Raw genomic sequence first — 25,311 nt, 5'->3', positions numbered from 1 at the left:
CCTGTGGGTTTCCTGTCCCTCTCTCTCGTTAGTGCCGTCATGGGGTAAGAGAAAGTTAAATGTTAATTTTTCCTTCCACATTCTAAAAATTGTAGAACCTGAAGGGTTAATAAACTTCTTGAATGTGGTTTTGAGCACGCTGAGGTGGCAGTTTTTAGAATGGTGTTAATTTGGGGTATTTTTTTTTTAATATATACCCCTCAAATTGACTTCAAATGTAATGTGGTCCCGGAAAAAAAATAAAAAAAACATTTGTTGTAAAAATGAGAAAGCGCTGGTCAACTTTTAACTCTTATAACTTCCCAACCAAAAAAAAAAAAATAAATAAATAAATAAATAAATAAAATAAATATATATATATATATATATATATATATATATTTATTTATTAATAATAATAATAATAATAATAATATTATATATATTATTATTTTTTTTTTTTTTTCTTCTTTCGAAAGTTGTTAAGTAGATATGTGGGAAATGTCATTAGCTATTTTGTGTGACATATCGATCTGATGTAAGGGCATAAAAACTAAAATTTTGCAAGTTGCAAAATGTTCGCCAAATTTCTTTTTTTTTTTCACAAATAAACGCATGTCATATTGAAGAAATTTTGCCACAACCATGAAGTCCAATAGGTCACGAAAAAAACAATTACAGAATCAGTGGGACACTAAGAGACACTGGTCAGAATTGTTAAGTTTTGACTGGTCATGAAGGTGAAACAGGCTTTAGGGGGTGTGAAGGGGTCAGTGCTTGAATACAGAAGATCAAAAACAGTGGTGAGTGGTGCATTCTGTACCTGTGGATATTGCCATACAATAAATGACCAGTAATTGGCTGCAGCTTATCCGAATGTCATCACTGCAGCAGGAGACAAACTGCCTCAAACCAGGAGAAGCAGTGGGAGGTATTACTTATATTTTTTTTCTTGCATTTCTGACCTTTTCTTTAAAGTCCAAAAATTTAAAAAATACAACTTTTTTTGTTTGTTTAAAGCGCTATTCTAGCTTTTTCTTTTATTTTACCGCCAGAGTATGACCACTAATGTAAATTCTCTGTCCCAAGTAATCTATTTACCGGCCACCGTATTCATCTTATCAGCGCCACTCCGATTGGTCTCCTTCAGTTTGTGACCAGTCTGTTCACTCCAGTGATTGCTGAGTGAGCCAAAAGTCACAACTCAATATAAGTCTGAGAGCCAGAACGAGGCTCTCAGACTTAGGCCGGGGTCACACTTGCGTGTGCAATGCGAGAAACTCGCATGAGTCTCTCGCATCAATACCCGACACTGCCACCGGCAGTCGAGACCGGAGCGTGCGGCTGCATGTATTTCTATGCAGCTGAATGCTCCGGTCCCAAGTGCCGGATGCGAGAGACTCGTGCCAGTTTCTCGCATTGCACACGCAAGTGTGACCCCAGCCTCACACAGAGATTGTGATCATTTACCGCTGACATCCAGTCAGTCAGAAGTTGTAGTCACAAGATGGTGGCTCAGGAGCAGAGTCAGGAACAGCAGAAGAGAGCAGCTGGTTAGTATATTACTAGGGGCAGGGAACTTACATTAGTGGAACAACTTCAGCGCTGAAATGAAAAAAACAAAAATGCTGGAATAATGCTTTACATGAGTTGCTCAGTGAAAATAAGTTACCGTATATACTCGAGTATAAGCCGAGACTTTCAGCCCATTTTTTTTTAGGCTGAAAGTGCCCATCTCGGCCTATACTCTAGTCATTGTCCCAGGGGAGGCAGTCACATACTCACCTGATCCCGGCGCGGTCCCTGCATCTCCGATGGTCTCCTGCAGCTCTTTCTATGTTCAGCGGTCACATGGTACCGCTCATTAAAGTAATGAATATGGACGCGACTCCACTCCCATAGGGGTGGAGCCACATATTCATTACTTTAATGAGCGGTACCAGTGACTGCTGAACACAGGAAGAGCTGCCGGCGCCCGGAGACCATCTGTCAGTGAGAAGCAGGGACCGCGCCGGGAGCAAGTGAGTATTACGGGGGAGGGTGAGCATTGCACGATATTCACCCGTCCCCGTTCCACCACCGGGCGCCGCTCTGTCTTCCGCGTCCTCTGGCTGTAACGTTCAGGTCAGAGGGCGCAATGACGTGTTTAGTGTGCGCGCCACCCTCTGTCTGAACAGTCACTGCAGAGAGCCGGCAGACACAGTGGCGCCCGGCAGTGGAACGGGGACAGGTGAATATCGCAAGTGCAGGGGGCCTGAGCGACGAGAGGCTAGTATGCCATTTTTTTTTATTTTTTTTTTATTTTTTTTTAATCACAGCAATAGCATAAGGGGCATATTACTCTATGGAGCATCTTATGGAGCCATAATCAATCTTTATGCAGCATTGTATGGGGCAAATGTTTCTATGGAGCATCTTATGGGGCCCATCAAACTTTATGGAGCATTATATGGGGCGTATTTTTTATGGAGCCCATCATGAACTGTATGGAGCATTATATGGGGCGTATTTTGTATGGAGCATTATTGGGGCTCCTGAATCAATATGGATATTCAAAAACAATATGTAATATGAAACAATATAGGATTAAATGGAAGTAGTAAGGATAAGTGGGATGTTTAGTGCACTATGTATAGTGTTCTTTCAGTGAGATCTGGAAACTGTACAAACCAATAAAATAACCTTTAACTCATGAAATATGAAAAGCTCTTCACATTTATTCAATATGAATACTGCGGAATCAGTTCATACAAACTTTGAATTTGCACTCATGGAGGTATCAAAGCTTCTTTCATAGGAATCCAATAAGATTTGTCGCCACTGTAACCATTGGGTCTATCATCTTAAAGTATGTAACATTTCCTTCTTACAAAATTTGACTAAAAAAATAAATCCTTCATTGACATCAGGAAATTGTAGTAATGTTGGCATTATGATTTATTATAACAAAAAAGTGTTTAATAGTTCCATGTACATAATCCAGAGAATTGTATGGTGACTTGTCATTGTGTCTTCTAGCACACGCAGTATACACTGAACCCGATGTACATGCTCCTTTTTTCTCAAAATGGTTGAAAAAAATTGCTATGACAGAACTGTCTGATGAGGCATGACTTAGGGTCTCTGAACCAATTTACTTTTACTAACTTCTTGTTCCTTAAGCTTGAAGTGCGTATAAGCCAAGATGCCAAGCATTGTGCATATTATTCCAAGTCCTTGATTTAGAGAAAGGGTGTCCTGAAATAGGATGTATCCTCCCAGAAGAGTGATGCAGAACTTGAAGTGTCCAAACATATTGTAGCTATGCTAAAGTTAAGGATTAATGGCAATAAAGGGATAAAACGAGAAAACATGATACAACTAAAGCCGTGTAACACGGATGACAATCACACTGCAGTGCTTGCCATTTTATTACTAACATTAAAAATGTTGTACAGCAGATCTAAGCCAAAGGAAAATGTATTTAAGTCATGATAAAGTTCCATGTAGGCATCATACAGTGGGGCAAAAAAGTATTTAGTCAGTCAGCAATAGTGCAAGTTCCACCACTTAAAAAGATGAGAGGCGTCTGTAATTTACATCATAGGTAGACCTCAACTATGGGAGACAAACTGAGAAAAAAAAAAAATCCAGAAAATCACTGTCTGTTTTTTTATCATTTTTTTGCATATTATGGTGGAAAATAAGTATTTGGTCAGAAACAAACAATCAAGATTTCTGGCTCTCACAGACCTGTAACTTCTTCTTTAAGAGTCTCCTCTTTCCTCCACTCATTACCTGTAGTAATGGCACCTGTTTAAACTTGTTATCAGTATAAAAAGACACCTGTGCACACCCCCAAACAGTCTGACTCCAAACTCCACTATGGTGAAGACCAAAGAGCTGTCAAAGGACACCAGAAACAAAATTGTAGCCCTGCACCAGGCTGGGAAGACTGAATCTGCAATAGCCAACCAGCTTGGAGTGAAGAAATCAACAGTGGGAGCAATAATTAGAAAATGGAAGACATACAAGACCACTGATAATCTCCCTCGATCTGGGGCTCCACGCAAAATCCCACCCTGTGGGGTCAGAATGATCACAAGAACGGTGAGCAAAAATCCCAGAACCACACGGGGGGACCTAGTGAATGAACTGCAGAGAGCTGGGACCAATGTAACAAGGCCTACCATAAGTAACACACTACGCCACCATGGACTCAGATCCTGCAGTGCCAGACGTGTCCCACTGCTTAAGCCAGTACATGTCCGGGCCCGTCTGAAGTTTGCTAGAGAGCATTTGGATGATCAAGAGGAGTTTTGGGAGAATGTCCTATGGTCTGATGAAACCAAACTGGAACTGTTTGGTAGAAACACAACTTGTCGTGTTTGGAGGAAAAAGAATACTGAGTTGCATCCATCAAACACCATACCTACTGTAAAGCATGGTGGTGGAAACATCATGCTTTGGGGCTGTTTCTCTGCAAAGGGGCCAGGACGACTGATCCGAGTACATGAAAGAATGAATGGGGCCATGTATCGTGAGATTTTGAGTGCAAACCTCCTTCCATCAGCAAGGGCATTGAAGATGAAACGTGGCTGGGTCTTTCAAGATGACAATGATCCAAAGCACACCACCAGGGCAACGAAGGTATGGCTTCGTAAGAAGCATTTCAAGGTCCTGGAGTGGCCTAGCCAGTCTCCAGATCTCAACCCTATAGAAAACCTTTGGAGGGAGTTGAAAGTCCGTGTTGCCAAGCGAAAAGCCAAAAACATCACTGCTCTAGAGGAGATCTGCATGGAGGAATGGGCCAACATACCAACAACAGTGTGTGGCAACCTTGTGAAGACTTACAGAAAACGTTTGACCTCTGTCATTGCCAACAAAGGATATATTACAAAGTATTGAGATGAAATTTTGTTTCTGACCAAATACTTATTTTCCACCATAACATGCAAATAAAATGTTAAAAAAACAGACAATGTGATTTTCTGGATTTTTTTTTCTCAGTTTGTCTCCCATAGTTGAGGTCTACCTATGATGTAAATTACAGACGCCTCTCATCTTTTTAAGTGGTGGAACTTGCACTATTGCTGACTGACTAAATACTTTTTTGCCCCACTATATATATTTAAAAAGGACATGTCACGTCAAAAAATATAGTTACTTACCGATAACAGTTTCTCTGAGCCCATGACGGCACCACGGAGAGAGGGGATCCGCCCACCAAGGACAGGAAACCTACAGATAAAAAGGCGGTACCTCTGTCCCGCATCAGTTGTTTACAGAGCATGATGGGAGATTGGGCTAATAAGATATATAATTTCAACATCACTCGAAGATTAAAAGAGATACCACGTGGCTATTTAAAGTGAACCTGTCACCCTCCCCCAGGCGTTTGTAACAAAGAGCCACCTTGTGCAGCACTAATGCTGCATTTGGTCAAGGTGGCTCTCTTAGTTATGCTCCTTGCACATGCTAAAATGAACACTTAGAAAATGTGCCCACTCATACTGTGAAATCGCCAGGGAGGTGGGACTTTCCTTCCTAATCAGATGCAGCACAGCAGTCATTCATACCACCTTGGTGTCGGGCGCCACCTCCTCAGCGTTGTTTGAATCTGTCCCGGAGCCTGCACTGTTATGTTATCCCTTGGGCATGCGCAGTTAGCGCTGCCAATCTTCTGACATCATTTGATGTCAGGCCGACTGCACCTGTGCGGCCGCGCTGCCCAAGATCCCACCCCGCAGTGTCTTCTGATTTATTCACACTGCGGGGCTGGGATTCATGGGCATGCACAGTGCATATCTTCGCCTCTCACTTATCTCCCTCCGCCTTCTTCAGACTATGCGGTGTCAGCTGATCCCTAATCGCCGTTGCATACCGTTATCGTTAAGTAACTATATTTTTCTCTGTCCCCCATGACGGCACCACAGAGAGAATTGCAGAGACTGTACATTAGGGTGAGACCACCGCTTCAAGAACCCTTTTACCAAATGTAAGGTCTGAAGAAGAGAGAAGGTCCAATCTATAGTGCTTATAGAGGGTAGCAGCTCTACATGTCTGATCAATCGAAGCACCGGCCCTTTCCGCCCAGGAGGTTGCTACTGCTTTCGTTGAGTGCGCTCTGACTTTTCCTGGGGCGGGTACCCACTTGCTGAGTACGATAGGCTGATGGCGTCCGTGATCCATCTTGCTAGAGTGCCCTTGGAGGCTTTTTCCCCTTCCGGGGACCCTGAAAGCATACAAAAAAAGATCCATCCTCCCTACTCTCCCTAGTGGCTTCTATATAGTGCATTAAGCATCTCTTAACATCCAATGTGTGTAAGGACTCTTCCTCCTTGTTTCTGGGGTTAGGACAAAAGGAGTGGAGAGATCTCTTGCGCTCTATGGAAACGAGAAGCTACTTTTGGGTGGTAGGCTGGATCTGTTTTAAGGACTACCCCATCATCCAAGAATTGAGTAAAAGGGGGGTTGGCTGATAATGCCTGTATGTCACTAATTCTACGTGCAGAGGTGAGAGCGACCAATAAAGGTGTTTTAAGAGAGAGGATTTTCAATGGAACATCCGCCAAAGGTTCAAAGGGAGGTTTAGTCAGGGCCGTAAAGACTAGATTTAAATCCCACTGAGGGGTATTCTGTAAGGGTAGAGGTCTTGATCTCCCTGCTGCTCTAATGAATCTGGAAACCCAACGATTCCCCGCTAGATCGTAGTTGAATAGTGCGCCCAAAGCTGCTACATGGACTTTTAGGGTACTTGTAGTCAGACCAATTTCTAACCCTTTTTGCAGGACTTCTAATATAGCTTTAAGAGGAACCTCTTCACTTATTTTGGCGCCCGAGGATGACAGGAACTTTTTCCATATTTTCCCATACTGTCTAGTTGTAACTGGTTTCCTACTTTGCAGCAGGGTAGACACTAGCCCTGGTGAAAACCAGCTCCCTCTCAAATTCCAGGCTGTCAAGTGTAAGCTTACAACCTGTGGGTGTTGTACTGGTCCCTGGCAGAGGAGATTTGGAAGGTCCGGGAGTACCCAGGGGTCGGAGATAGACATCCTTCTCCTCCAGGAAAACTATGCCCTCTTCGGCCAGAATGGAGCTATTAGAACTACACGAGCTCTGTCTTCCCGTATTTTCCTCAGAACTGCTGGTATTAGAGCAATTGTGGGAAAGGCATATGCCAGCTGATGGTACCATGGTATCAGGAAAGCGTCTAATGCTACATGGTTCCCTGATGGTGTTATGGAGCAAAAGGTGTATACCTTCTTGTTCAAATTGTTCGCAAATAGGTCTATATCTGGTACTCAACACTGTTTGGTTCAGTTCCCATTCCCCTTGTTTCAGACAGGATCAGCTCAGATAATCTGCCCTGTAACTGTCCACCCCCTTTATGTGAAGGCCTGACAAGGACTGTAGGTTGCTCTCCACTATCTGGAATATTGATTTTGTCACTTCCATCAGGGACTGGGAACGGGTACCCCTTGGTGATTTAGGTACGCTACCACTACCCTGTTGTCTGACAATTCTGACATGATGGGAAAAAGGGGATTCAGGAACTAAGAGTGCAAACTTGACTGCAAGTAGTTCTTTCATGTTGGAGGATACTCCCTTTAGGTTGTGTGAACAGACCCCCTGGGCTATGAGATCGTGTACATGGGCTCCCCACCCGCTGGGGCTTGCGTCTGTAGTCACTACTTTGGAGATCGGAATTACCCACGGGACCCCTCAAGACAGATTGCTGTGCGACATCCACCAATCCAGCGAGAGAATTGTATTTGGAGATAAACTGAACCAACCTTCTAAATTTCCTCCTAGAGAAACTTCTGACAAAATTTGCCATTGAAGATCTCTTGAATGAAATTGAGCCCATTGGACTGCAAGCCGTCATGGACCCTAGGAGGGACATGGCTTGACGTAGAGATATGGAGGGGGGATCCCTCACACTGGATGCTAATTGCATCATCTTTTGTATTTTGTCTGGAGGAAGACAGCATTCCTGCCTGATAGAGTCCAATGAGATGCCCAGATATTCCTGAACCTGACACGGTACTAATCTGGACTTGGTTAAGTTCACCGGCCTAGGCTTTCCAAGGAAAGCATGATCTTTTTTAATTGATTTTCGCAATCCTGGGGAGAGTTGCCGATTACTAGAAAATCGTTGAGGTATGGCATGATTAGAGTGTCTTGCTCCCTCAGGTGAGCCATTACCTCTGCTACGGCTAGCCCGAACGGGAGGGCTTTGAATTGGAAAGGTCTTAAAAAATAAATAAAGATTATTATTAACCCCCTGATATGCACTGCTATCCTGAGGAATTTCTGATGGTCTTTGTGGACAGAGACGTGATAGTATGCGTCCTTCAAGTCCAGGACTGTCATAAAACAAAGTGGAAACAACATTTTTATTTATGTTTTTATTGTTTCCATCTTGAATGGCTGTACATTTAGATATTTGTTCAGACTCTTCAAATTTGTAATTGTCCTGTAGGACCCGTCTGTTTTTTTTCTCAGGAACAGGGGGGAGTAATATCCTCTTCCTCTTTCCTGGGGGGAGGGGGACCTCCAGGAGAACCCCTTTGTTTACTAGCCCTGTAATTTCTTGTTCTAACGCTAGTTGTTCCTCCCCTGATCTCAGAGATATGTCGTCATGAAGGAGGATTGAGGGAGTTTGATGAATCTCAGTTTGCGAATTGAGATATTGATTTGGCTTTTATCCTAAGTCATATTGCACAACTCGTTAAAGGGTTGATTGTGACTTGTAGGATCGCTACTTCCAACAGGTGGCGCTATAGAGTTTAAGTCCTCTTTTTCTCAGAAGAGGCAATTTGCATATTATATTTCCCAGAGGAGCATTGTACGGCGAATTAGCCTCCTTACATTGACAAGCCAGAGATGGTATGTCACTCTCCATAAGGAGAAACGATACCCCTTAGACCCCAGTTTTAGTCCCGACTTTATTATGCCCAATATCCATGGGCTGTTGGTAATTTTCACCCAGGCTGAGCGAAAGAGGGACAGCCTTCCCCCACCTGGGGCAAAAATTCATTGGGCGGGCTTTTTATTGTCAGTGGGGCTCTTATTGAACATGAAACCCATGTTTTTGTTTTTCTTGTCCTCCCATCTATCCTGATTTTTTCCAGGCTTCCTACAGATGAACTTCTTGTTCCGAAAGGGCCTCCTGTAGGAAGGATAAGTGAAAATAGGGAATGACTTTTTGACCCCCGCTTTCTCTAAGATGTCATCTAAAGTGGGGCCAAATAAGAATTCACCTTCGCAGGGGATGGTACAACATACCGTAGTTTCAATTTTGTTTGAAGGTCCCCTGGCCAACACTTAAGCCAGAGAGCCCACCTGGCCGAATTAGCAAAACTCGCTGATCTAGCCGCTAGTCTTATTGAATCGGAGGAAGCATCAGCCAGGAAGGCGGCTGCCTCCCCCCCCCGCATTACAGGCAACGTGTTGAGAATAGTGTCCCGGGATGATTTGTTTCTCAGCTGAGTTTCTAATTGATCTAACCAGACCATTAGGGAAAGGGATGTGCAGGCAGCGGAAACTGACAGTTTTATCCCTCCCCCAGCTGCTTCCCATGAGCTTTTTAGGAACGCATCGGCTTTCTTGTCCATGGGATCCTTTAGGACTCCCATGTCCTCAAACGGAAGGGCATATTTTTTGGAAGCCTTTGCAATGGCAACATCCAATTTGGGAGCTTTTTCCCAAAAGGAGCAAGATTGGTCATCAAAAGGGCATTTCCTTTTTGGTGTGAGCAGGGCTTTTCTTATGGGTTTTTTTCCCACTCTTTTTTTAATCAAGGCCTGAATCTTCTCGTTAAGTGGAAAGGCCCTCTTTTTTTGTTCGAGACCCCCAAACATAATGTCCTGCACTGATTTTTTGGTGTGTGGTTCAGAGACTCCCATCGTGCTCCTGACTGCTTTAATGAGGCTGTCGGCCTCTTCTAGGGAGAAACAGCTACGAACCCCAGTGGAAGATGAAGATGATGAGGAGTTGGAAGTGTCTGAGTCCCCATCTTCACTACTTGTGCCGCTGGTTTAAGGTGTTGGGGATCTGCGTCTGGCTTTTTTCTGCTTTCTCCCCTCCTGTAGAGTTTTAAAGGTGTCTTCCACCTGTTTTTTTTTATCAAAGTTTTGAAGTCTGCTGCGAACCCGGGAAGTCCCTCACATACTGTTCGCTGTAGCCAGAGCTGCAAAATCTTTTTTCCCAAGTGGGGGGGGGGGGGGAGGAGGGTAGGGGGGATCCTCTCTACAAAGGGCGCAGCATACTTTGTGCTTAGTTTTCCCTGAGCTTTTCTTCCCCTAAAATAAGAAAATTAAGATAGGACTCGTTACCCGCTAGCTTTCACGAAGATCACTCACCACCTGATGGATACATGAGTACCGGTTAGGGATGATATGTATCTGCAGTCAGATTATCCCTTGCGCCGGATGCTGCACTGGAGCCTTTGCCATGCTGCGATCCAGAACGTCCTTTACCGGTGACCCCCTAGTGATGGGAGGCTTGTACTTTGTGGCCGTCGTTTCTGCGATGGTGAGGATCTACCTAGCGGAGATCCCTGCGGTTCCAGGTCACTCATGCTGGGGGAGTGCTGGTCGAGCTCCATTGGAAGCATTTTGACCTCAGGCTGCACTCCTTAAGTAGCAGAGGCTAGCATCTGCACGAATTACCACCCGCGCATGCGCAGAGACTGCTCCCAGTCGTGCAATGCGCCAAATCTTGTTCCGCTCTTGCGCATGCGCAGAACCGCCGAGAACGCCACCATAGTGGGACCGCCCCTAAGATGGCGCCACGCGCGTGTGCTGGTTACCAGAATTGTTATGATCTGGTGGTTTAGGAACAACATGAGACAAGCTCTGAAGGAGGTGGTATCTGTACTGACCGCAGACCCTGAACCTAGCAGCGCAACTAGAAATAGCCGTGGGGGGTACCTGACGCTCCCTAGACCCCTCGGCACAGCCTAAGATCTAACTTCCCCTAAAGATGGAAACAGGAAACCTATCTTGCCTCAGAGAAAATCCCCAAAGGAAAGATAGCCCCCCACAAATATTGACGGTGAGAGGAGGGGAAAATAACATACGCAGAGATTAAATCATATTTTAGCATAGGAGGCCAGTCTTGCTTGATAGATAGGACAGGAAAGGATACTGTGCGGTCAGTATAAAAACTACAAAACAATCCACACAGAGTTTACAAAATCTCCACACCTGACTAAAGGTGTGGAGGGTAAATCTGCTTCCCAGAGCTTCCAGCTAACAGAAAAAATCCAAAATGACAAGCTGGACAAAAATAGAATGCACAGAACAATAAGTCCACAACATGTGGACTGAAATGAGCAAAGCCAGAACTTATCTTTGCAGAACTGGTCAGGAAACCAGGAGAATCCAAGCAGAGATGTGAATACAGCCAGAGAACATTGACAAGTGGCATAGGCTGAAGACTAGAGCCAGGTTAAATAGCAGAGCCAGGAGAGACAATTAGTGAAAGCAGCTGCTAAAGCTAAACCCAAGGAGCGGCAGTTCCACTCAAAACCACCAGAGGGAGCCCAAGGGCAGAATTCACAACACAGAACCCCCCCCCCCCCCCGGGAGGCTCCAGTCATGCAGGCTTACGCTTTGGGAGGCGGCTTTCACATAGTGGGATCGGCACCGCCTCCTTTACCCAGATGGACCCCAGTGTCGGGATGTAGCTGCTGCCGGGGTTTCTTACCTAGAGAGGCGGTTGCGATACCTCCTTGCCACCTCTCCCCACACACCATAGAGGTCTACTAGCCCCAGCGGTGGCGCCTTAGGTCAACACACCAGCAGAGACAAGGGGACCCCCGTTGCCTATATCGGACTGATTGGCCCCAGAATCCCACAACGAATCGAGATAGGCTTCAGTTTGGTTTCCTGTCCTTGATGAGAAACCCACAGATGCGGGAGAGACGTACTGTCTTTTTATCTGTAGGTTTCCTGTCCTTGGTGGGCGGATCCCCTCTCTCCGTGGTGCCGTCATGGGGGACAGAGAAAGTGGTCTAATTTTGCTGCTCTTGTATTACTGCTGCTCCCCTGAATGTGCAGTCTTGTTTTATTAAAATCCGCCATACGGTCCCAGAGATATGGGCCTACGGGCATGTCTTTACAAAGGGAGTACTATTTACAGGGTAAAAGCAGAGTAAAGACCATAAAACTTTGTACTAAATAATAAGTCCTGTAACCCTAAAACAGCATAGAAGATTAAACAAAAAAGGGAATACTCAGGGAAGTGGGAATGAGCACAAACTGGAGACGTTTGATCTTGTGACAGGTCTTCTTTAAAAGCCAAGACACAGGAGAAGATTCTGTTCACATCTGTGTTGGAGATTCCATCATAGGAACAGACACATTTGACAAAACACGGGACACCTTTTCAGAACCAACATAACCAATTATAAGTTTACAGGGTGGATGGGAAGCTGGTGGTATCCATTGTACAATGGATTCTGCAGAATGTTGTAGCTTTTGTTATAAATACATGGCCCAACTCAGATGTGGGTAGTCCATATGACTGGTCACATATAACCAGAAAAGCCTAAAGCCTTTTAAAGGTTCTTTGCATCACAACACAAAACCTTTAAAGTGGACCTCAGCAGATTTTACAATACAAACTGCGTAAATTACTAAATAGATGTTGCAGACCTGAAGAAATTAGTGCACTTTCTAATCCATGTGAAAATAGTTGTATATTCTTAGTAATTACATGAGTTTAAGGGCATTCAATTTCTGGCCACCCAGCCCTAGTGACAGCTGCAGCAGGTACTGAGCAGGGAGAGAACTCAGCAGCAAGGCGGGACACTGAGGAGTGGTCAGTTACGGTAAGTGGGGATTTAGCAGCAGTAAGGAGATACAATAAGGAGCCAAGGCTAAAGTTGGCAGAGATTGAGTTTAAACTTGCAATAAGAATTAGTCATTCTGACATGAGTTTTGAAAGTAAATACCGCAGCCTCATTAAGACTATGAAAATAGCTAATGTATTCAGTTTGTAGTGTAAAAACCTGTCTTCTGATACAGAAAAAATACAAACATGTATACATTTGCTTGCCTGTATAGTATACTTCTGACCTGGACAATTTTTTTAATCCAGCAAGAAGTCAGTTGCAGTTAAGACAGCCATTTTTTCTGAACTGTAAGGGTATGTTCACACGTTCCTGATTTCCATCCTTTTTTTTTCAGGACTGTTTTTTAAAAAACTGCAGCTCTTGGCAGAAAACGCAGGTCCTTTTTTTGGTCCTTTTTTTGATGCGTTTTTTGATCCTTTTTTTTTTATGCAGTTTTCTATGCAGTTAAAATGGCTGAAAATACCCTAACCCTAAACCTATTCTAACCTTAGTGGGAAAAAAAAAAAATTCTTAATTTTTTTTATTGTCCCTACCTATGGGGGTGACAAAGGGGGGGGGGGGGGGTGTCATTTACTATTTTTTTTATTTTGATCACTGAGATATAACCTATCTCAGTGATCAAAATGCACTTTGGAACGAATCTGCCGGCCGATTCGGCGGGCGCACTGCGCATGCGCCCGCCATTTTGCAAGATGGCGGCGCCCAGGGAGAAGACGGCCGGACGGACACCGGGACGCCGGGTAAGTATAAGGGGGGGAGATTAGGGCACGGGGGGGGCATCGGAGCACTGGGGGGGGGGGGCATCGGAGCACGGGATTGGAGCACGGGGGGGGGGCGGGATCGGAGCACGGGGGGGCAGCCACACTCCGCCCACGCACTTCCGCCCGCTTCCCCGCACTTCCTGCTGCAGCGGTTCGGCACCACAAACCGCAGTAAAACCCGCAGATATTTTTTTCATCTGCGGGTTTTACTGCGGGTTTGACCTCACAATGGAGGTCAATGGGTGCAGAACCACTGCGGCTCCGAAAAAAGAAGTGACATGGTACTTCTTTTTTCCCGCAGCTATTCAGCGCGGGTTTTTTTTTTTATTTTCCGCATTGTGGGCACAGGAGTTCCTGTTTTCCATAGGGTACAATGTAATGTACCCTGCATGGAAAACAGCTGCGGACCCGCAGCGGGAAAATCGCGGCAATTCCGCAAGAAAAAAAGGATCGTGTGAACATGGCCTTAAGGGCCATCAAAAGATAAACAAAATAAAACACACACACAAAAAAAAAAAAAGACACAAAACAAATTATGCTACCTATACTCAACTTACCGTTCGCCTTTCTGACTTGGTGCATCTGATCATTATGGCTGATGGCTATGGCTATGTTTATTATGGTCTGAAGTCTGGAGAGACCCTACAGCAGAAGTGGTATTCAATTCCCAGAGAATAACTTTCTACTACATCGATTTTCCTTGGAAAATCTGCGCAATCTGGAGAATTTCTAAATTTGACAGATCAGCTCATCTCTACTACTCATTATATTTAGGAAGAGTTTTGCTACTAAAAGAAAGTGGTGTAAAAAGGATACGTCACTGGTGAAGTATTGCCAATGATCCAGTAGATAGAGAGGTTAACGGTAAACGCAATAACTCCAGACACGATCACCATCACCTGTAACAGAACAATTATGTAACTGGATCCAACAGGGAAGGCGATTTGGACAAAGAAATAACACTTACCACAGCTGTAAGTGACCATGGCCCAAATATCCCTCCTTCACCAACGATGGGTTCAAAGAACGGTATAACAGAGAGCAGCATCCCAGAAGATAGCGGAGCTTGGTAGTACAGCAGCTGCATAGAGTTTACTTGCAACTCGTGCTGCTTGGCTCCAACCCACTGCAGGTATAGGAGAAATGCAGATAGTAAATCAAATGTTCGAAGAAAGGGCAAATTACTTCTTATCTTTTCACTCCACTAAGGGTACCGTCACACTAAGCGACGCTGCAGCGATACCGACAACGATGTCGATCGCTGCAGCATTGCTGTTTGGTCGCTGGAGAGCTGTCACACAGACAGCTCTCCAGCGACCAACGATCCCGAGGTCCCCGGTAACCAGGATAAACATCGGGTTACTTAGCGCAGGGCCGTGCTTAGTAACCCGATGTTTACCCTGGTTACCAGCGTAAACGTTAAAAAAAACAAACACTACATACTTACCTTCAGCTGTCTGTCCTCCGGCGGTCTGCTTTCCTCTGCACTATCAGCGCCGGTCAGCCGGAAAGCAGAGCGGTGATGTCACCGCTGTGCTTTACGGCTGGCCGGCGCTGACACAGGATGCAGGAGGAGTGCAGAGAAGCGCCGGGGACAGACAGCTGAAGGTAAGTATGTAGTGTTTGTTTTTTTAACGTTTACGCTGGTAACCAGGGTAAACATCGGGTTACTAAGCGCGGCCCTGCGCTTAGTAACCCGATGTTTACCCTGGTTACCAGTGAAGACATCGCTGGATCGGCGTCACACACGCCGATCCAGCGATGTCAGCGGGAGATCCAGCGACGAAATAAAGTGCTGGACTTTCCTCAGCGACCAACGATCTCCCAGCAGGGGCCTGATCGTTGGTCGCTGTCACACCTAACGATTTCCTTAACGATATCGTTGCTACGTCACAAAAAGCAACAATATCGTTAACGATATCGTTATGTGTGACGGTACCTTAAACGTTCGGAGAACAGAGATTTTAGAAGAAAAAGCAATGACATCTCTTCTATGTGGCCCCAAGTTGGCAGACTAGGATAAAGGACACACTCCTTTTTTTATGGTCTAGCATAGCTTATGTATATGCAGTGTGGTGGGATGCATGGCAGACCCTAGGGCACAGAATGCCTGGTACTTGACAATTGGTTGGCCTTCTGTCTTGGAACATCTATAAAGGAGTCTGTATAAAATGAATGTAATACAACGATGGCTGCAGTCCACCAGAACAAACGTTTCTACAGATCGTCTCTCATCCATATGCTGAAGTTGGGCATCAAAATAGTAATTATGTTCAGCTAGCAACACAACATGAAGCTACTATATTTTTTATTTATTTTCTCAAAAAGCGGGCAGTACACTGTACAAATATCAAAAGGGTGAATAAACTTAATTTGCCACGTGTGCAAAAAAGCAAGGTTTCAGCTCCTGATAGCCTCCAGGGAGCGTCTAACACAGCTATTCTCACAACTACCACGTATGAAAAATGTATGCTTTATGGTTATCAGATGAAGATATTCGTGTAAAGTCAGGCTGTGCCGGGTACATAGGACCGGAGGTAAAGACTTATTGTCAATACTAGATTCTCTTGTATTCTGCTCTTAGCTTTGCTCCTCAACGTTCCTGAAGTGAAGTGACAACCATTATTTTTCTAATAAGCTGTTTTTGTTCAGTTTGGCTATTTTGTTTGCTATACTACTAGAACACAAGTGGCAGTACTTTATACATTAACTCATGTTAAGTAATATTGCCATGTTGTAAGAAATTGTTCTGGGGGTGGCACAAAGCCATCTGGCTTTCCTTCGCACATGTCTGTAGTCTGCTAACTTTGACTCTTCAGCTAATATGAAGGACATGCGCCAGCAGGGAACAGTTTTCATGGCATTTATACATTTTCAATTTACAGCCATGTTGTTGCCATTTTAAACCACAGATTTACTAAAAAAATTAAAAAATTTAAAAAAAGAAAACTTTGATCTTTACAAGATCCCAAAAAATATTTCATCACCATACGACAATAGAGACAAATAAAGAAAAATAGCGGAGCTACAAACCACTTGGTAAAGAGATGTGACCAGAACACCCAGGGAAGCGAACACCATTCCCAAGGCATTAAACTTCACGTCGTAGTAAGAGTTGAGGAACACGCCTAAGGTAATAGGAACCTGCAAGAAATGGAAAGCAGAGAGTTCAAAGGAATATACAACTACATATCTGTGGTAGGAAAACAGGCCTGACCAGTAGGTGTAGCTGGATGTGCCATTGAAGCAAGTGGAACTTTAGGTACGCTGCCCATGGATTTTCCTAAAGTATTTACACCACCCGACTTGCGGCATTTAACCACTATCAATCAGCCAAGTTTACTGATCAGCAATCTTAATAGGCAGTTTACACAGGCTGACTGTACATACAATTCGCAGAGAAAGATCTGGAATAGATGGTTTCATGAAGCAAAGGTTGCCATTGTTCTGGACAGTATTGATCGTGCTGTGCACATAAGCAGCCATTGCTCTGTTTGCACAGGACGATGCACCGCAAAGAACGTGGATTTTAGGCAGAACCAAAAGGTAATTTCACTTGACAAACGACAATTTGCTCCTTAGGTGATCAGCAGTCTAGTGGCACTATACAATTATCGGGAAACGAGAGCTCCGAGGAAAGCTCCTTCACTATAATTGTGCAGTGGAAAAAAATAAATAGGGACGTCTGAAAACATTATCAGTGTTTTAATGTAAGATGCAGAGAGGTATAGTGCTAAAGGGGTTTTTGGATTTAAAAAAATATATTACAGAAGGAATTCGGCTGGGGGGGGGGGGGTTAATATGCAAATTGCCTAGGAAGAGGACTTAAACTCTATAGCGCCACCTGTTGGAAGTAGCGATCCTACAAGTCACAATCAACTCTAACGAGTCGTGCAATATGACTTAGGATAAAAGCCAAATTAGTATCTCAATTCGCAGACACGGTGTTTCGAGCTGTTGGCCCTCGTCAGTGAGAAGCATGAGAACTAATTTGGCTAGGTGAGAGGCTCTGGACTGGGGTCTAAGGGGTAACGTTTCTCCTTATGGAGAGTGACATACCATCTCTGGCTTGTCAAGGTAAGGAGGCTTATTTGCCGTACAATGCTCCTCTGGGAAATATAATATGCAAATTGCCTCTTCTGAGAAAAAGAGGACTTTATACTCTATAGCGCCACCTGTTGGAAGTAGCGATCCTACAAGTCACAATCAACTCTTTAACGAGTCGTGCAATATGACTTCGGATAAAAGCCAAATCAGAATCTCAATTTGCAGAAACTGTTTCGGGGTTTTAGCTCTCGTCAGTGCCAAGTATGAGGTCTGATTTGGCTAGGTGAGAGGCTCTGGACAGGGGTCTAAGGGGTATCATTTCTCCTTATGGAGAGTGACATCAGTTCTGGCATGCCAAGGTAAGGAGGATTATTCGCCGTGCAATGCTCCTCTGGGAAATGTAATATGCAGGGTGGGGGGGGGGGGTTAATATTTAATAAAAGAATGTGCACTCACTCGCTCTAACCCCCATAGCTCCAGAGCAGGCAACTCCAGTGGTTTGATAGGACAGAAAGTCGACAACCTGTTTTTTGGTGTGTTTTTTTTGTTTTTTCCTTCAGTCACCTGACTATTGAGCCCTGTGACTAGCTGCAGTTGTCAGGTGAATATAACTGAAAAAACCATGGTAAGTCCTTGTGCATGTTTCCAGATTCACAAACTACTATGCGTAAATAGAAATGTATGAATAGACAATTGGGTGTTAACATTTCCTTTTTCAATGGGCTCAGTCCATACAAAAGTTTAGAATGTACAATCATTAATAGTGTCATGGTGCACAGACACCTTTCTCAAGCAGAATGGGAACACCCAATTGCCAATTTATACATACATTTGAAAGGAGGAAAAGAGTGGCATGGCATGCACAATGAATAGAGGATTGGGGAATACAGCATTTACTAGAAATATATGTATTGGGCCATGTTGTTAAAGGGGTTGTTTGAGATTTGTATATTGACGGCCTATCCTTAAGATAGGTCAGGTCATCAATATCAAATCGGTTGTGATGCATCACCCAACACCGGCGCCGATCATCAATTCTCAGTGCCAGATGTGCTCAACTGCAGAGGAACAGCACAGCGCCGCCAACTGTATAGTGGCTGCAGTGGGGTACTGCAGATCCACTCTAATTATCTGAATAGCGGAGGATGTGCAGTACCCGGCTACTGACTGATGGAGCAGTACAGCTCCGCATCTGATCACATCCAGCCACTGCCAGCACCGAGACCAGCTGGTAAGTAGGGAGGCCAGATTTACACTCCACCATCGATCTAGTATTCATCATGACATATCCTAAAAATAGGCCATCAATATGAAAGTACTGGACAACTCCCTTAACTATTCAGAGTGAGTGGTCACCTAAAATTACATATATGCAATATCTGACCTATGGGTAATAACTAATGCTACCTGCATTTCAGTGGATATCTATACAGGTCAATCATCTTCCCCCACAAGGCTACAGAAGATCATGCTCATTTAACCCTGCTGTACGGTTCGGGTTTATTTGGCCCCTCAAAACGTTTGTGAAGCTGCAGATTATTATGAGGATCTGAAAATCGTGGATAGGTGACTGCTTATGGGTAGGTGTTCGGGTTTTTTTTGGTCATTTTAACCTTTTTTTTTTTTTTTTTTAATGAAATAATGATTGTTACACGCGTACTGTTTCGGGCCATATTTTCAGCCACATAAATGATTTATAAAATCAGTGTGGATTATCTATTGCATCTACTATTGTTTATTGATTTCTCCAGTTCCTGCCGGTCGGGTCGGTGCACTTGGTACATTTGCAAATTACTGCAGATGGATGGGTTTTGAGTACAAGTCTGCACAGATCCGATTTGCTGTAGTGTATATTGCTGCCAAACTGGTTAGTGTTTGCTGCGATAATAGTATTGTTGTTTTTTCATATAGTGCCATTTTACCCCTTGAAAGTTGAGTGTCCATGATTTGGAAACTTGGATAAAAATGTGGCGAAGAGGTTCATTGAGGAGCTTGGCAACGCCTCGAATTCTGGAGATGACATCCAACTGGAGAACAGGCCTGAAGAGGAAGACTACTGAGCAAACGTGCTCGGAAAAAGTCTCATCAGACATGCTTGGTGATATCCAAACATCTGGGAGTGCTCCTGTATTATGTTCCAGTCCCTGCGGCTGCATGATTTGTGGCGGATAACACCCGAGCATGCTCTGATAAGACTTTAACAGCGCACATTTGTCAATCACTAATGAGGACCAATTGAGTCCAATGAGGAGTGATTGAGAATTGGGATTCTGAACAGGGCTGTGGCGTCGGTAAGACGGACAACCGACCCCACAGCTCTGCCTCACTACTACTACTGAGCGTGTACATAAAGTGCAGCACAGATTCATCTCGTCTAACAGCAGAGATCATTAGATCAGGAGCAGAACAGACATTTATAGGACATTTCACAACTTACGCAAATTCTTATGAAAAACATTTACATCACATCCTGCACTGAACTCAATTTATTATATATTTTAAAAGTCTGTCCATTTTATACCGACTCCCCCAAAATGGACCGACTCCACAATCCTGATTCCCAAGCTGAATTTGATGGGGCCCGATAGCCAGACAATAGTCTGATGGAAGCAATTCAGTCTAAAAACAAAAAGGTAATTTGGAAGTTGCAGCCTTCTGGCCGGACAGGAACACTGTCCTTCATTTGTTTTTGACCAACCATGTTCACATATAATTAATGATGAAACTGGTATTCCAATAATACGCTTAGAATAGCTAAATGGCAAAATTGACAAACTTTAAATAGGTCAATAGTGTATAGCCAATAGGAATGGAAGAGCAGGGTTAAATTAACCCAATGAAGAGAGCATATTGAAACGCTCATTTTTATTACTTCTGCAGGTATACATCATTTCTCTGTGCGGCTACAATGTTCTGTTAAGCGGCGAGCGTCATCTTGCAGACTAGAACCCTGATTCTAATCAGTGCGATCCGTGCAGTCATGTTCTCATGGTGCAGATTCTATCCGCATTTACATCTCTAAATAATGTCTGAAACCACAGAAACTCCAATGACAAAGCATATGAAGGGGGGTTTATGTCCTATTCACATGGCTCTGGAAAAATCTGCAGTCAGAACATCAATAATGACATCTGCAGGATTTCCATTCCCAGAGAACCTGACACTTATTAGCCTCGCTGAACCGCAGTAGAGCCAACCTATGTGTGAATCTGCAGCAATAATCTAGAGTTTTACTCAGCAGTGGAAACACACTCTTGAGCAACGCTCAGACGGCCAAGAAACAGTCTGAGATGGACCATGATATCCGACCTCCGGTATTCTCCACCACACACAACATCCTGACACCTATGAGACTATTGAGTTGGGTCAGGAAGCACACAGCTAGTTTGAGCATCATAATCAAGCTTTGAATCTAAAGGTACCGTCACACTTAGCGACGCTGCAGCGATACCGACAACGATCCGGATCGCTGCAGCGTCGCTGTTTGGTCGCTGGAGAGCTGTCACACAGACAGCTCTCCAGCGACCAACGATCCCGAAGTCCCCGGGTAACCAGGGTAAACATCGGGTAACTAAGCGCAGGGCCGCGCTTAGTAACCCAATGTTTACCCTGGTTACCATCCTAAAAGTAAAAAAAACAAACACTACATACTTACCTACAGCCGTCTGTCCTCCAGCGCTGTGCTCTGCACTCCTCCAGTACTGTCTGTGTGAGCACAGCGGCCGGAAAGCAGAGCGGTGACGTCACCGCTCTGCTTTCCGGCTGACCGACGCTCACAGCCAGTACAGGAGGAGAGCAGAGCACAGCGCTGGAGGACAGACGGCTGTAGGTAAGTATGTAGTGTTTGTTTTTTTTACTTTTAGGATGGTAACCAGGGTAAACATCGGGTTACTAAGCGCGGCCCTGCGCTTAGTTACACGATGTTTACCCTGGTTACCAGTGAAGACATCGCTGAATCGGTGTCACACACGCCGATTCAGCGATGTCTGCAGGGAGTCCAGCGACGAAATAAAGTCCTGGACTTTCTTCCCCGACCAGCGACAGCACAGCAGGGGCCTGATCGCTGCTGCCTGTCACACTGGACGATATCGCTAGCGAGGACGCTGCAACGTCACGGATCGCTGGTGATATCGTCTAGTGTGACGGTACCTTAATTCTGGGATGTATTAACAGAAGCATACAGTCTAGATCACGTGAAGTCATTATTGCCCTCTACTCCTCTTTGGTCAGATCTCACCTGGAATACTGTGTCTAGATTTGGGCACCACATTATAAAAAAGACATCAACAAACTGGAGCAAGTTCAGAGAAGAGCAACCAGAATGGTGACCGGTCTGCAAACCATGTCCTATAAGGAACGATTACAGGATTTGGGAATGTTTAGCTTGCAAAAAAGAAGACTGAGAGGAGACTTAATTGCTGTCTACAAATATCTCAAGGGCTGTCACATTGTAGAAGGATCATCTTTATTCTCCTTTGCACAAGGAAAGACTAGAAGCAATGGGATGAAACTGAATGGGAGAAGATACAGATTAGATATTAGAAAAAACTTTTTGACAGTGAAGGTGATCAATGAGTGGAACAGGCTGCCACGAGAGGTGGGGAGTTCTCCTTCAATTGAAGTCTTCAAACACAGGCTGGACAGACATCTGTCAGATGATTTAGTGAATCCTGCTTTGAACAGAGGGTTGGACCAGATGACCTAGGAGGTCCCTTCCAACTCTACCATTCTAGGATTGTATGAGTGACATTACTTGCAGGGGCAGGGCTGGTATGTGGTTGCTCGTTCTCTCCTTACAATGTACACTGACAGTGTGCACTCTTGCCAGTTTGTCACATCTCAGAGGTGCAGAGTTAGCGAACTGTCACTGTGCATACTGAAGGGATATGCTCAGTAGATGAGGGACTATCCCTGCCCCTGAAATGGAGGTCAATAATGATGCTGCGTTTCAGGGTGGGGGTAGAGGTTGTGGCAGTGACTACAATCTCTGCTCCCTTATGATTGCTTGGTTATTGGGAAGCTGTCACCCCATTTTTGGCCTATAAGCTGCGGCCATGGCCATCAGGGGATTCTGTAATGCTGTAAATAAGCCCCCGATGTAACCTGAAATGTAAGAAAAACAAGTTATATTATACTCACCCAGGGGCGGTCTGGTACAAAGGGCATCACGGGCCGGCGCCTCCAATTTACATACGGTGTTGTCATCTTTGCTTCCTGTCGCGTCTCCGGCGCAGGCGTACTTTATCTGCCCTGTTGAGGGCAGAACAAAGTACTGCAGTGTGCAGGCGCTGGGCCTCTCTGACCTTTCCCAGCGCCTGTGCACTGCAGTACTTTGCTCTGCCCTCAACAGGGCAGATAAAGTACGCCTGCGCCGGAGCGTGAAGACAAGAAGAGGACGCCATCATAAGAAGATGGGAGGCGCCGGACCGGACCACGACGCCTATCGTACTTGGACCGCCCCTGGGTGAGTATAATCTTACCTCTTTTTCCTCATCTTTCAGGATACATTGGGGCTTATCTACAGCATTACAGAATGCTGTAGATAAGCCCTGTATGCTGGTGGGCTTTGCTCACCTTCGATTTTGGAGGTGGCAGGTTCCCTTTAATACTATTTATTTTGAAGACAAATTCACACAGTATTGTAAAACATTTCTGTTGACAACATACAAACATTAAAGCATAGAGAAGGAGCCCATGTTCTTAGGCTATGTTCACACGCTGTGGATTTTGCTGCGGATCCGCAGCAGTTTCCCATGTGTTTACAGTACAATGTAAACCTATGGGAAACGCAATCCGCTGTGCCCATGCTGTGGAAAAAAAACACACGGAAATGCAGGGGTTTACATTCCGCAGCATGTCATTTGTGCTGAATCCGCAGCAGTTTTACACCTGCTCCATAATAGAAAACCGCAGGTGTAAAACCGCAGTGGAATCCACACAAAAACCGCGGTAATTCCGCAGAAAATCCGCTGGTAAAACGCAGAGCCTTTTACCTGCAGTTTTCACAAATCCACAGAGCTCAAGAATACATGTGCACATGCCCTTAGGCTATGATCAGTGGCTCAGTTGAGGAAAACGTCTGAAACCCTGGAGAATGAGTCAGAAGTTTGCACCGATGGGGCAATAAATTGTGGCGTGACTCTGTTGGGACACTGTTTTCGGTAGTACGAGCTGGCAACAAAGTACAAAGGAGCATGAGGATTGGGAAATCCAGAGTCAGACTTGTAGGATCTGTATCTCCTCCAAAATCTTGTCAGGGGCTTCAATACGTCAGAGCGTTGGCAGTGCCCACCAATACGGGGGCTTTAGTGTTTGCAAGCCATCAACCACAAAGCAGCATATTATGCATTATACAAGCCTGGTGAAGCTACTGGGAACAGATGATGGCCACATTAGGCAACATCGGCATATCCTACTTTTATACCTGTAGAAAATGGACCATTTTTCTCTCCAGTGTCAGCCGGAATCGCAAGTTTCTTCAAAAACCAAAGCAGATAAACTGAACTTTAATTTATCCATCGATTCTTAACAGCGGATCAGTAAATACTCGGATGGAAACTAAAGTCACTCGTCTTACACGGATCCCCATAGACTTTAATGGAAAATCTGATCCCTGTGACAGATGAGAACAGGACATGCTTGAAGTCTCGTGGACCAGGTTTTCATACCGACGTGTGTATGAATCAGTGAACCTCTCTGGGCCAGAACTGACGGGTTTGGTTCTCGGACCACAGAATGTCATTGATCCATAAACGCGTTAGAGCAGACGTGTGGTGTACCTGACCACATCTCTGACCTGCTGGATGGGTATAAGGTGTCAATCACCGCCCATCAGGGTGGCACCGGTACAGGACCACTCACAGTATGGAGCACACTCACCAAGGTGAGCTTGATCCGGAGCGAGAACGTCTTCCCATACCACATGGTCTGGATGAGGATGATGACAGGCGTAGTCATGACTTTGGCCAGCTGGTAGGTGCCTATGGTGTTGTTCTGGAGGGACAGGTTGGTGAAGACCACAAATCCACAGAAGCTGAGGGCTAAGAGTAGCACCTTAGAGGCAGGAAGGCTCTTGGGGCAGAAGACCCCAAATCTCTGGCACAGAAACAACCCAAGCCAGGTGACCACGAAATGCACCAGTGTGAGGCTCATGTTGGGGAAGCCATGATGGACATAGATCCACTTATTGATGAACACGATGCAGATGGAAGCCAGTAGGTTGACCAGGAGGCCGGCAGCTATCCTCCAGGGAGTGGATGCGGCCATGCTGCAGCACTGAGGGCAAGGAGCAGGTATGGCACGTTACCCGGACCGCAGGGCACAGAGGTGAGGAGGCTGGCAGCCCAGGAGCCGCTCACATAGCGGAGCAAAGCAGGAGCCGGCGTAACTGGGCTCACTACCGCCCCGAGCTGCCACTCAAGCCCAGCGCATGCGCACCACTGCCACAGCTGGCCACGTCACAGGGCTTCATTCACTGTGAGCTAATATGGCGCCTCCTCTAACTACCAAGTCATGTGGTGGGCGGGACAAGTGGCGCCTGACTTCAGCTTCACGAGTGGTCTCTAAATCCTTGCTGGACCCCGAATTTCTAGTTCTGTGTGTTGTATGGCCCGGCTCTCTCATACTAGAGCCTTCTGGGGTACACCAGGGGAGGGGGCACATCTGCCATTCCTATAGCGC

The 25,311-nt window shown here is 45.1% G+C and overlaps 1 protein-coding gene across 1 annotated transcript; it reads right to left on the bottom strand.

The window, feature by feature from the left end:
- Positions 1 to 2,676: 2,676 nt before the first annotated feature.
- SLC35E3 (solute carrier family 35 member E3) lies at positions 2,677 to 25,055 on the bottom strand. The gene is made up of 5 exons (XM_069764627.1): positions 24,511 to 25,055; positions 16,618 to 16,728; positions 14,552 to 14,710; positions 14,401 to 14,483; positions 2,677 to 3,280 (listed from the first exon to the last, which is right to left on the bottom strand). Exons 1-5 carry the CDS (start codon positions 24,895 to 24,897, stop codon positions 3,094 to 3,096), a joined length of 927 nt encoding a protein of 308 aa, XP_069620728.1. The 5' UTR covers positions 24,898 to 25,055; the 3' UTR covers positions 2,677 to 3,093.
- Between the last annotated feature and the right edge of the window lie 256 nt (positions 25,056 to 25,311).

Source organism: Ranitomeya imitator, chromosome 4, assembly GCF_032444005.1.
Source record: "Ranitomeya imitator isolate aRanImi1 chromosome 4, aRanImi1.pri, whole genome shotgun sequence".
In the NCBI taxonomy this organism is placed as follows: Eukaryota; Metazoa; Chordata; class Amphibia; order Anura; family Dendrobatidae; genus Ranitomeya; species Ranitomeya imitator.
This window is presented reverse-complemented; position numbering and strand designations above follow the sequence as displayed.

Coding starts and splice junctions, on each gene's coding strand:
- SLC35E3 (XM_069764627.1), bottom strand. CDS start 24,897: ATGGCCGCATCCACTCCCTGGAGGATAGCTGCCGGCCTCCTGGTCAAC. Junction 16,729..24,510: donor TCCGGATCAAGCTCACCTTG/GTGAGTGTGCTC, acceptor CATTTCTTGCAG/GTTCCTATTACCTTAGGCGT. Junction 14,711..16,617: donor TCACATCTCTTTACCAAGTG/GTTTGTAGCTCC, acceptor CTATACCTGCAG/TGGGTTGGAGCCAAGCAGCA.